This window comes from Carettochelys insculpta, chromosome 11, assembly GCF_033958435.1.
Source record: "Carettochelys insculpta isolate YL-2023 chromosome 11, ASM3395843v1, whole genome shotgun sequence".
Lineage (NCBI taxonomy): Eukaryota > Metazoa > Chordata > Testudines > Carettochelyidae > Carettochelys > Carettochelys insculpta.
The window spans coordinates 1,292,501-1,304,794 of NC_134147.1; the positions used below are offsets into that span (position 1 = coordinate 1,292,501).

Below are 12,294 nucleotides of genomic sequence, written 5' to 3' on the forward strand. Positions count from 1 at the left end.
GTAAGAAGTGAAACAGTCAGGACACGGTTAGAAAGCTGCTTAGTGGTACACCAGAAATAGAAATACTTGGTTGAAAGAAACTCCTAAAATCTGGCGATTACCGAAAGCAGCAGGCTTAGGACTCCTCAGAGACGCCTCCTTGTTCCATGTCCGTGTTTAGTATTTGGCAGCTTGGTCGACACTCCCTGATTCTGTTTACCTTTATTCCACATCCCATTCTCTTACTGCCCACGTCCTCCTCTCTGCAGGATTGGATGGGCAGAGTGTAGGTGGCGGTGGTTGGTCCTCCACATCCTCCCCATATGTTGTCCATTTAATTCAGGAGCACTGATTCCTCCGAAGTGTGCTCTGCCATGGGAAAATGGACACGTGTGCCTTGATACAGAGATAACTCAACCCGCTTTTCTTGCAGAAAAAGCTGGTGATTCAAGGGAAGCAGATTGCAATGCACTACAGCAACCCCAGGCCTAAATTTGAAGACTGGCTTTGTAACAAGGTAAGATGAAAGGTTCCTGCACGGAGTTCTTCCAGTCACCTTGGGGTCTTGGTCTGTTTCCCATGGTTAATGATGTGGGAAAAGAGGTTAAACGTTCAGGTATTTAACTCCCTGAGATGAGATGATAGTAAGGAACAAAATAAGAGGAGCACGTATCATGTACCTCTGACTAAATAAAGCATACATCCCTTGACCAGGAAATGTTCAGTTGGAGACATGGAGTGATATGGGCAGCAATTCATAGGTAGTGGCCAAAAGGGACTACTGTAAAGTGATCTGCCTAACACAGGCTGCGGAATTTTACCCACCAGTTCTTGCACTGGGCCAGGTAACCTGTGGCTGAACTAAAGCCTGTCTTCCAGAAAGGCCACAAGTCTGGATTTGGTAGTTCTGATCTATGATTTGAGTATAGGACTAAGGACATGTGCTAACGTGACAATCATCTGATATCAGATTTAAGAATTCATCCTCTGAATTTCATAGTCCTCTACCATAACAGACTTAGTGCAACTGTAGGACGTAATAGCCATGCCCAGTGTTAGATTACTATTCAGTAGTAAATACTCATGTTCTTCGTTGACCCAAAGTGGAAATGAGTCAGTGAGAACAAAAAAGAGACTGCTGTATCCATATTGCCTGTACCTCCATTTTAATGAAACACTGTTAAGAGGACAGTAGCATAACTAGTTTGCTGGCCCTTAGGCAGCATGCTGTGATGGTTTGAGCAGCTTCTAGGGTCATGCATTTGGCACCTTTTGCATTTCATGGCACCAAAGAAAGCTTCCGTCCATGTTTATGTTGTGTACCAATTTACATTGTGAACAATCTGCTATTTAAATAGTATATTTGATATTTGTCATTTGAGTAAATTGACCTGTTGGTCTTTCTAAGCAGCAATTTATAGTAAATCTGCTCTCACTTGAGTAAATAAGTCTTAAGATTATCTGGAGGCCAGACTTCATTGACCCCGTCCATGTGGCAGTTAACTCTCATGCTACTTTGCAGCAAGGTAGGCTAGGCTCAAATTCCAGGTACTAATGGAGAAAAGTAGCTTTCAGATCTTCCAGGTGCATCATGTTTGTGCTCTGAAGAACTGTTTGGGTTGCTCTGTTCCACTGAGCTCCAAACCTTTGAAATCTGTGTCTGTTTATCTACAGCTGTGCTGAGAGGTTTTGAGTCCAGCCAACCATTACCTCACTCTTCAGCTTTTCTCACCTTTTACAGAACAGTTAGTTCTCTGCTTTGTGCAGTTAGATAGGTTAACCACATGGAAATCTAGCTGTGTTGCACCAGCTGGTGCTTGCTGCATATTAACCTATGCACCATGTAATCTGCAGTGGAGTCTGGGCTGCCCAAGACTGAATTGTCAAAAATCGACAACAGATTAGACTGTGTCTAGTTAAGAAGGAAGTATGCACATTGTGAACTGCCAGAGAGGAGTGGCATAGTGGCAGTCATGAGCCTGTAATAAAACGTGGTTGGGATCATAGACTGGAAGTTAGAAATACCTGAGTACTTTAAGGCAGAATCACTGTTGGCTACCTTTGTACCAATGCTTTGCTACATGGCAGTGATGCTAATCTGGCATGTTCAGTCTCTTGACTTACAGCATCATATTGAAGGCATACAGTGCATCGTATGGACATCTCATAGTATCCCCATAGGGTATGAACCCTGTAAAATCTCAGTACGATTGTTTTGTCCCCTAGTGCTGCCTATACAACTTCAGGAGAAGGTTAAAATGCTTCCGCTGTGGAGCAGATAAATTTGGTGAGTCACTTTCTCTTTTTTTTTTTTTTAGCATGTCTTGTTTCGTGGTAAATTTCCCATCCCAGTTGGAAACTATGTGGAATCACAGCTTCTAGGCTTGCTCATTGTGTCTGTTTTAACGTTGGGCACCTTTCTGAAAGATCTGGGCTGTATGATTAACAGCAGTTCTTGTTTTTCCTGTTAAGATTCAGAACAGGAGGTACCTCCAGGATCAGAGGCTGTCCAGTCTGTGGATTACTACTGTGATAGTAAGTCTCTCCGCCCTTTTTTTTTTTGACTGCGTGTGTTAGAATGATTTATCTAGGGATATATCAATTCTGATAATTGTCTGTGGTCCCCTGTCATAATTTCACTTTCTATTCAAAATAAAAGAGATGTTAAATTTTTTTAAGAGTAATTTTGCTGCCGGACCTTCCAACAATCATTGGTTTCATAGTAACTAAAAGTACTATGAGGAGCTTTTATGAATGTAATAGATATAATCCTTTGTCTCTCTCTCACTCAGCCATCATTCTACGAAACATAGCTCCCCACACAGTAGTGGACTCCATCATGACAGCATTGTCTCCATATGCTTCACTGGCAGTTAATAACATTCGCCTTATCAAAGACAAGCAGACTCAGCAAAATAGGGGCTTTGCGTTTGTGCAGCTGTCTTCTGCAATGGTGAGGTTTTAATATGCGCTTTGAATTAAAAACATGAAAAGACTTGTGCAGAATGTCTCACCATGATCTGTAAAGCTGAAGCAGAGAATTAGACCCTTGGCTACTATTTCCTGGTCTGCCCTGGTTCACTGTAACAGTGCGTACATCACTTAATGATTCGTCTCTTCCCTCATTTTTCTCCTGGTGACATACCACCTAGGTACCCCTACATTAAATATGCCCATATAGGGGAAAGAAAGCATTGTGGTATTTGAGGGTGGGATCTGTGCTCTGGTTTCTGTAGACAGGGTTTGAATCCTGTCCTTGTCATGCTGAAAACATGGACTCTACTCTCAGGTACGTCCCTGCAAACCTCATTTCACAGACCAGTTTGGCTAGTTGAGAATTGAAAAGCCCTGAGTTTTGCACATCAGGAGGGAAAGGTGGGTTGACGGGCCTGCATCTGGGACTCTTTCAGAGCATGTCCACAGACCATAGTTTTGGTCAGTGCTGTCTCTTTCAAGTATATAATTCACCCTTATAGTTTGAAGGGAGTGGGGGAAATGTTCGTATATCTAGCTACCCACAAATATTATGCGACTTACTCATCTTTTCCTTAGAGATTTGCATTTTAGTACATAGTTGGGATGAACATTGAATCTTCATTTCAGCATTATCCTTTTTACCCCATTTCTAGCTTGTACCATAATGACACGTTTTATCTTTTTAGGATGCATCTCAATTGCTACAGATTTTGCAAAGTCTTCAGCCACCGTTGAAAATTGATGGCAAAACAATTGGTGTTGATTTTGCAAAAAGTGCCAGAAAGTGAGTTACAAGCACTTGCCTTTCCTGCCTCTATTAAGATTTGTAGGTGTTATTGTGGCCTGTTTTATCTGTTTGACAGAATGGTTCTGCTCATCTAATCGGTGTATGCCATTACATGTTCTTTATCATGTCATATGAGGGGAAAATAGGGGTTATCACCTCTGGCTGTGTATCCTCTGCATTTCCAAGCCCTTCTCATTGCTATTGCTACTGGCTTTCTTTCAACTGATGCAGACGTATTTACTCAGAATAGCTTCTGTTCAGTGTTTCTGGATTGCAAAGTAGTGAGTCTCAAAGTAACCGTAGCCGTTTCCCCTGCCAAGCTTGCCATGCTATACTTTAGCTAGCTGGGATACCTGAGAGGGCATTTGTAAGCATCTGTAGAGACCACGTGTAGGGTGATGGGCGTATCCCCTGCAGCGATAGAATGCAGGGAGATTTCCTGCATGGGGTTAGCTGAGAGAGAATCACACTAGCTCTTTCATGTGACTTGATCTTCCTCCTTTCAGAGACTTGCTTCTCCCAGACGGTAACCGGGTCAGCGCCTTCTCTGTGGCGAGTACAGCCATTGCTGCCGCTCAGTGGTCATCTACCCAGGTAGGGTGTGGAGTGGGGGAGCTTCCATACACTGGCACATGCTTTTGCCGACATGAAACCAGAGAGTGCTTAGTCCCACTAGTGACAGCACAGCATTCCTGAATTGGCTATTTGGAGGTCCAGAGCAGAGTGCTAGGGAAGGGAATGGTCACTACAGCTGATGGGCTGGTTGTCTTGATTTCAGTATTACCACATTTTAGAAACAGTCAAATACAGGCACTGACTTATCTCATTAAAAATCCTCTGCTGAAATTTTCAGCCTCAGAGTGGAGAAGGAGGCACCATTGACTACAGCTACCTCCAGCCAGGACAAGATGGCTATACTCAGTATGCACAGGTGGGTAATGTTAGTCTTGGGTGTTTGTATTCATTGTCTGAGTAAAGGTCTGATCAACTAGATCCTTTGTTTGCTTTCTTTCACAGTACTCACAGGACTATCAGCAGTACTACCAGAGTCAGGCTGGAGCATTAGACACAGATGCAACTACTATATCTGGTAATACCATCTTTCCACTTCAGAGTAGCCTTTGTTTGAGGCTTTGTATATTGGACAGACTTCTAACTCCCTTAGACAAAGGGTTAATGGGCACAAAGAGACATCAACACACTCTAGAGCCACGAACCAGTTAGTCAACATTTTAATGGAATGGGTCATTCTGTTAATGACTTAAGAGTTTGCATGTTACTGAAATAAAACTTTCACACCATTATTCAAAGGGAAGCAGCCGAGCTGGCTTTTATATTCAAATTCGGCACATTAACACATGGTTTGAACTGGGATGGGAATTTTCTGAGTCACTATAAGGGTTCGTCTGCGTACTTGGCTTAGTCTAATTCTTGACCTTCCCCCCATCTCCACTCTCTCATTTGCTCACCTTGATCATTTTTTTCTGATTTGTCCTCCTTGATTACTGTTTTGGTTCTCTGTGCCTTAAATATTGAGTCTGTTCTGGTCTGGCTGTGGTGTGAAGAAGTGGGTCTGTCCCACGAAAGCTCATCACCTAATAAAGTATTTTGCTAGTCTTTAAAGTACTACTTGACTGCTTTTTGTTTTGATAGTATATAGGCTAGCACGGCTCCCTCTCTGTTACTTGGTTGGGGATTGAGTTGTGTAGCAGTATTAACTGCAGAATCCAGTGAATCTCATTTAGTGTCATCAGTTTAACCTCATTCTCACTCATTTCTGGCAACCCAGGATGGCTCAAGATGGACCATGTAGGGGACCTCCAGTCTCTTCTGGCTGCAGCTTATTTAAAACAGAGGATAGCTGTGGATTCCACTGTAGAACTCTGATTTGCATTTGTCTCAAGGCCACATGTGAGCTGCTCCAGCAAACTCTAGGATGCTGGTAGCTGTTTACCAGGAATTACTGTTGGGGACAGGCAAAGTGGCTGCCTTCTGGCATAGTAAATGCTTGACATTCATGCCAATGGAAGGTGGTGTGTGTATTGACCATGCAGTAGTAACTGTTGCATTCCCCGAAAGTCTCTTTGTATCACCTTCTCTTAAGGTTCAGTGTAGATTGAATTTTCTACTCGTTAGCTGTGACATTTCTGTGGAAGCTCTTGCCCAAGGGGGCTGTTGGAGGACATAATAGGAGCTGATGAACACAAGTGGAATTACTCTGGCCCTGGATCAGGTGCTGTCAGAGTGCCAGAAATAAGTTGACTGATCCACTGACAAACTACCTTGGCAGGTGCTCCAGTTACCACCACTACAGCGGCTGTCGTATCGCAGAGCCCTCAGTTGTATAATCAGCAGCCCAACTCGCCAGACTCTTCGGTAAATACAGAACTGTTCAGTGCTCCTGCGACTGGTTTTCTGCACAGGTGGGATTGGAGTCAGTCATGGGGCATTCCTATGCTGTTTTGCAGCTGAGTATGTAGCAAAATCAGGGAGGCGTGCCTCACTAAACCTGGCTTTGTCTCTCTAGATTGATTAGTCTATCAGGAAACTCTTTTTAGTTGCAAAAGGGCAGCTATTTGCCCTTCCTGCCCCTCTGGCTTTGATTCCTCTTTTTGGGAACATGGAGCATGTGTGTCAAGAAAAGCTGGTGTGAATAGTAGTATGTTGTTGGGGACTGGGTTTGCTGCCTTGGTTTCCATGTACCCTGCAGTGACCTTAATGAGGTTTTAATTCTTTCCAGACTGAAACAGCACAGCCTAGCACCAGCACTAGCACTCAGGCGCAGTCAACCTCCCCAACCGGTGTGGTCCCTGGCACCAAATACGGTAAGCAAAGTTGAGTCTCTCTTGTTGGCAGAAGCATGTCTGATGGTGTAGCAGGAGATGCTTGTTCATTTGCTGTCAGTGAAGATATCGCTAGAGGGATGCAGCCTGTGGCTGAGGTGGCAGTGCTTTATAGCCTTTTCTGTAATCACAGTTGTCTTGAGTGGACTAAAAGGTGCCCGTTTCAGTTCAAATGCAATCTTGATTTTACAGCTGTCCCTGACACATCTACCTACCAGTATGATGAGTCTTCAGGCTATTATTATGATCCCGTAACAGGGCTCTATTATGATCCCAACTCCCAGGTAAACGCACGTTCTTCCTATTCTTTGTAATTTTTGGGGTCTCTTAGTTTCATGCCTCTTAAGCTCTGAGTAAAACTAACATCCCTGGTCGGGGGTACAATAAAGAAAGACGCACATACCCCCAACAGTGATTCGGGGCTGCTGTGTGGTCCCTGCAGTGCAGCAGTTTGTCAGTGCTTTTTCGTCTCCTCAGACGACCCAGCTAAGCATAGGCCTCTAATTATGGATCCTATTGATGCGTCTGCTGCCTCCTGTAGTATCTGATTAAACTTGGTTACCTCTGAGCTTTTAGTGGGGTGTCCCTGAAGATGATGTAAAGGAGAGTAGAAGGGTTGTCTTAGAATGTGTCTGCTTGCAAGCCATGGATTGAACAGGCTGGCACTTGGTTGACTCATTAGTGGAAATTTGGGATACTGCAGTAACATTCCTCAGTTGGGGAATAGCAGTTGTTCCTTGTATACACTTAACTCATCTCAGATGGATGACTGATTTTTTTCCCCCTCCCTCCTCCTTTTACTCTCAGTATTATTACAATGCCCTAACCCAGCAATATCTTTACTGGGATGGTGAAAAAGAGACGTATGTGCCTGCTGCAGAAGGGGTAACATACCAGCAAACTAGTGCACCTTCTAGCAAAGAAGGGAAGGAGAAGAAAGAGAAACCCAAGAGTAAAACAGCTCAGCAGGTGAGGAGATAAAATCAGATCCCAGTTGGGATGGGGTATCTGTGAGCTTGTCTTGAACTTAGATGGTCACAGGTAATCTTTTAAACTCCGCTTTCTTTCGGAAACAGGACATCTGGGTTCAGCCATTTGTAAGATTGGGGCCGGGGGTGTTGACACCTTGTTTAGGGAGTAGAAATATTGGAATAACTAGATCCAAAGTCCTAGGAGTTGAAAAAGTGAGTTTTCTGATCCAGTCCTCGATTTTTGTGTTTCAGATAGCTAAAGATATGGAGCGCTGGGCAAAGAGCTTGAACAAACAGAAAGAGAACTTTAAGAATAGCTTTCAGCCACTCTGTTCCAGGGAGGAAGAGAGGAGGGAGTCGGCAGCAGCAGATGCTGGCTTTGCCCTTTTTGAGAAAAAGGTGGGCATGTGGAGGAGTTTGTGTGCAGGGCAGGGCAGGGCAGGCTGTACAGAGCCCAGATCTTATCTCTTTTTTCTCTCTAGGGCACTTTGTCTGAGAGACAGCAGGTCATGCCAGAGGTGCTAAAGAATGGAGAAGAGGAGAATCCTCTCAAAGTAAGTGTGTACACATACAGCTCATTACCATGCTGCTGCTGGGAGCCTGGCAACCAGCTTTTGAGAGCGGCTTGGAGAAGGGGTAATTCTTGGGCACGCTCTGCACAGGCATTTGGTTGAAATTCAGAGGTAGATGGTGACATGGGCTGTTCCCCTCAATGAATTGTTGTGGGAGGGTCCCAGTCTCACCTGATCTGCAAGAGACAACAAAGGCTGAGGTGTTAGCACTGGCCCTACAGACACTTCAGTCAGTCCGGTGGCAGGTCAGCTCTTATAACACTGCTGCATTCCCACATGTAGAGTACGGCTAGATGCCTGTGTTTATACAAAACTTTTCTGCATGCAGTCTGCAAACATGGTGCACAGATGTGCACATCTGTGGCCATAAAATGAACGTGTGGATTTGCAGGGCTCTAGGTAGGTTGATGTTGGCCTGTGGAGCTGCCTTGGGAGGTCGTGCCCACTGATGGGGGCACGAGGTTTTGCATGATGACTGTTGTCCTGCTGTATGAGGAAGTTTGTGTGTGAGCAGATGCGCTTCCTTCAGTTGTTTGGCTGTTGCAGAAATGGGCAGTCTTTAAACATTGAGGGTCTTGCCACCTGTACAGTGTTCCCTGTGCTGATGGTGGGCTTGTCTGCCTTCCAGCGTGGCCTGGTGGCTGCCTACAGTGGTGATAGTGATAATGAGGAAGACGTACTGGAAAGAATTGAGAATGAGGAGGAGAAGCTGACTGACTGGAAGAAACTTGCTTGTCTGCTCTGTAGGAGGCAGTTTCCAAACAAAGATGCCCTGGTTCGACACCAGCAGCTCTCAGACCTACACAAGGTAACACTCTATGTGTGAGCCTCCCCCATCTCTGAAGTGGCCATTTGCTGTAGTGTTTTATGGAGGCGTTCAAGGTAGCATGGCATTGCTTGTACCAGGAAATGCCAATTTTTGTTGGTCAGCTATGCCAGCAAGGTGTTACTGTCCTAAAACAGAGCAGCCATGTGGCCTCCTTGAGCATTGTTGTAACATGATGTACTATGAAACCTTTCTCTTTTGATACAGCAAAACATGGATATCTACAGGAGATCTAGGCTGTCGGAGCAGGAACTTGAAGCATTGGAGCTGCGTGAGAGAGAGGTCAGTGGCCCTCTGGCAAAACAAGGGATCCAGAGATGAGCATGCGCTGGAGATGGATAGGATATTTCTTTCTAGTGACATGTCACCAGCTGAGAATAGTCAGGAGCTAGCTTACGCTAAATACCTGCTGTGTGGCAAGCTTGTGGATTTTCCCAGTGAGTCAGACCTGAATGCCAGGCAGGGGAAAGTGGGCTTTTCTCTCCTTGCTGCATGGCAGTATTGTTCTGTATGGGCTCTCATGCCGGAGGCAAGACTCTGCAGTGGGCTGGGAAGAGGGGTGGGGGATGTTAGCAACTGCTGTGCTCAGGTTACTTTGCCAGGCCTCAGGGGAAATAACTGTTCATTGCCCTGTTAGTCTCACGCCAGTGTCACTACTCTCTCTGCCCCACCGTGGGTTCCTCCAAGGATGCATAACTCAGATGTGGTCAGGAGCCAGTTTTGTTCCTGCCCGATCGTCTTCTAAGGCCCAGTGCCCCCACTAGGGAGGGGAGAAGAGGAAGCCCTTCGATCAGCCCTGCCCCCTCTGTTTTAGTGGAGTGACTATAAACCCTTGTGCTAAATGCATCATCAAACACACGGCTCCTATTCTCTATTTACAGCTAAAGCTTTTAGCGTGATAGATTCCGATTTGTGTCTAGAATCAGTCATGGGCTTTTCCGTGGATCTTCCCAACTACTGATCTTTGCAAAACCGCACAGTTGAGTAGCCTGGATCTTTACATGCAGGGAAAGTGTTTCTCCTTAATGTTCAGCATGCCCCAAAAGCAGCATCTCTAATGCCTGGTATTGTAGACTGAATGGTTGAGGCAGGCTTAGACACTTCCCCCAAAACTGGGTGTGCTGCTGTTGTACTGAGTCACCAGCTCTTGCTTTCTCAAAGTGTCAATGGGGAATTCTTGACTTGCCTGGTGGTGGCAGTGGCATCCCGCTTACAGCCATTTGCACTCAGTCCCGTGGAACATTTCTCATTGCAGATGAAATACAGAGACAGAGCAGCTGAGCGCCGGGAGAAGTATGGCATCCCGGAACCCCCTGAGCCCAAGCGAAAGAAGGTGTTTGATGCTGGCACAGTGTATGTATTTGTTGGGCATGGTGGTAGCTTTCTAGAGCATGCAGCTTTCCTTCAGCTAACGCTTTCTTCTCTTGTGTAGGAATTATGAGCAGCCCACTAAGGATGGTATTGACCATAGTAATATTGGCAACAAAATGCTCCAGGCCATGGGCTGGAGGGAAGGTTCAGGCCTGGGAAGGAAATGCCAGGGTATCACAGCTCCCATTGAGGTAAGCATGGGTTAGGCTGTATGAATCAGATCTGTTGGCTTTGCTGGTTGCACTGGAGGTTGTTTGATGCCCCAAAGAAGTATTTTCCTGACTGTTGGAGTAAAGTATATGCAGTTAAGGTCAGAGCTGGAATGAAACATCACCATCACCAAATACCTGCACTATTGTGGGATCAGGGTTGCTGAAACTGTCCCACAGTTGTGTGCAGTGGGTAGCATGCATGTTATTTTGAATAGCCATCTGAACAGGAAGGTAAGCTTGTGCACGCATTGTGCAGCATGGGTTAAGTTAAGGGCTAGAACCGGCTGCACTTAACCATGTTTATTATAATTCACAGTCTAGTTTTCTCTGAGTTGGAAGTGCTCAAGGGCTAGAGGTGCCTGTCCCATTGTACTTTCCCGATGTGGGTCAGTTCCATGATCAGGGTTCTGATGTGCTTTCTGGCTTTGTTAGCTGGGGTGGGCCGGGCCTGCCCTGCTTTGTTTGAATATCGGCTTGGCAAACATGTCAGGTGTATCCTCCCCGCCCCTTAGGGTGCATTTCCTGTGTCAGGTCAGCTGTGTGAACAGATTAGACCTAAGCATGTAGTCCTTGCGTTATTGGGGGCCTTTTCCAGAGACAGGCCTCCTAATATATTTACTGAAGGGCCTAAGTGGCTGTAAGGGAATGTAACAAATGTCTCCTCTCTACTCTCCTAACATTCGCTAAGTGACCATTAACCTGATAGACATTGTGTAGGAGAGTCCCTAAGCAGCCAGCATAGGGATTACTCCAGTGCATGCAGGGTGCAGGACACTTAAGTGCTTCTTCCTTTCCAGGCTCAGGTGCGCATGCGAGGAGCTGGTTTGGGAGCCAAGGGGAGTTCTTACGGTGTCTCCACAGCTGACTCATACAAGGATGCGGTGCGGAAAGCCATGTTTGCTCGCTTCACTGAGATGGAATGATGAGCTCGACACCCTCAGGGCTTACAAGGCAGCGAAGCTCCTGACTTGTCTGTTATCTGGAACTGACTGTTAAACCCTGTGACCTGGGTGGCACTGCCCTGTTCTGAGTATGGGTTAGAATTAACCATTTCATTCCCTTGGACTTTGTTCCCTTCCAGCATGTCACTTCCATGATGGGTTGTCTGAATTGCTATACCTTCATGCTGGAGAGTTCATGGCCAGGCCAGAGGGGATGCTGCATCTTTGTACTTCCTTGTACATATTGTAAGATACTGTATTTTGTGTTCGCAGTGTGTAGTTTCAGTACCACTCCGGGCCTCGAGCAGATCAGGGCTGTGTTAGCTGTAGTTTTCACACTGTCTGCTTTTTTTGTTGTTGTATTGTCTCCTGGGTTTTGGCACAACTTCCCTGTACATTTTGTATGATACACCTTTGTACAGACTTTTTGAAGATTTTGATTCCAGTTTCTGGTTTTGACTCCTTTCCAGAAGAAATACACTCAAACCTGACCCTGTCATTGGTTCTCAGGGGGTGGGTGAAGGATATTCAAATCCTCAAGGGCTGCAGCAACTTCCTGACTCAGTTTTGTTGTGGTGGATGTTGTCAGCTTTGGCCACGTCTTGCTTTTGGTCTCTTTCCTGATTCTCAAGTTTTCAGGTGGAGGACACTACAGCGAATAGTCTGTTTCCTTCAACTAATCAATGCTGGAGCTGTTTTATTGGCTCCGTTCTGACCACTGGCACTGTCAACTAACCTGGTCCTCTATTGTTGTGACCAGTGTAAGCATTCTGCTTTTTCCTCCTGCAGTGTTGGTGCTGGTGGCTGAAATCCACC

General features: G+C 45.6%; 1 protein-coding gene across 2 annotated transcripts in view; it reads left to right on the top strand.

Moving 5' to 3' along the window:
• Nucleotides 1–11,902, top strand: part of RBM5 (RNA binding motif protein 5) — a 19,597-nt gene extending 7,695 nt beyond the window's left edge. Inside the window, exons 7-25 of one of the 2 annotated variants that reach the window (XM_075006166.1) lie at nucleotides 413–496; nucleotides 2,206–2,266; nucleotides 2,452–2,514; nucleotides 2,772–2,932; nucleotides 3,642–3,739; nucleotides 4,249–4,336; nucleotides 4,596–4,673; nucleotides 4,760–4,832; nucleotides 6,033–6,118; nucleotides 6,483–6,567; nucleotides 6,778–6,869; nucleotides 7,393–7,554; nucleotides 7,809–7,955; nucleotides 8,039–8,110; nucleotides 8,757–8,936; nucleotides 9,162–9,236; nucleotides 10,210–10,307; nucleotides 10,387–10,516; nucleotides 11,335–11,902. In XM_075006166.1, coding sequence (XP_074862267.1) covers nucleotides 413–496; nucleotides 2,206–2,266; nucleotides 2,452–2,514; nucleotides 2,772–2,932; nucleotides 3,642–3,739; nucleotides 4,249–4,336; nucleotides 4,596–4,673; nucleotides 4,760–4,832; nucleotides 6,033–6,118; nucleotides 6,483–6,567; nucleotides 6,778–6,869; nucleotides 7,393–7,554; nucleotides 7,809–7,955; nucleotides 8,039–8,110; nucleotides 8,757–8,936; nucleotides 9,162–9,236; nucleotides 10,210–10,307; nucleotides 10,387–10,516; nucleotides 11,335–11,460 — 1,959 coding nt within the window. In that variant the 3' untranslated portion in view covers nucleotides 11,461–11,902. The remainder of the gene's footprint in view (nucleotides 1–412; nucleotides 497–2,205; nucleotides 2,267–2,451; nucleotides 2,515–2,771; nucleotides 2,933–3,641; nucleotides 3,740–4,248; nucleotides 4,337–4,595; nucleotides 4,674–4,759; nucleotides 4,833–6,032; nucleotides 6,119–6,482; nucleotides 6,568–6,777; nucleotides 6,870–7,392; nucleotides 7,555–7,808; nucleotides 7,956–8,038; nucleotides 8,111–8,756; nucleotides 8,937–9,161; nucleotides 9,237–10,209; nucleotides 10,308–10,386; nucleotides 10,517–11,334) is intronic. The other variant, XM_075006167.1, reaches the window with a different exon arrangement.
• Nucleotides 11,903–12,294: the final 392 nt, after the last annotated feature.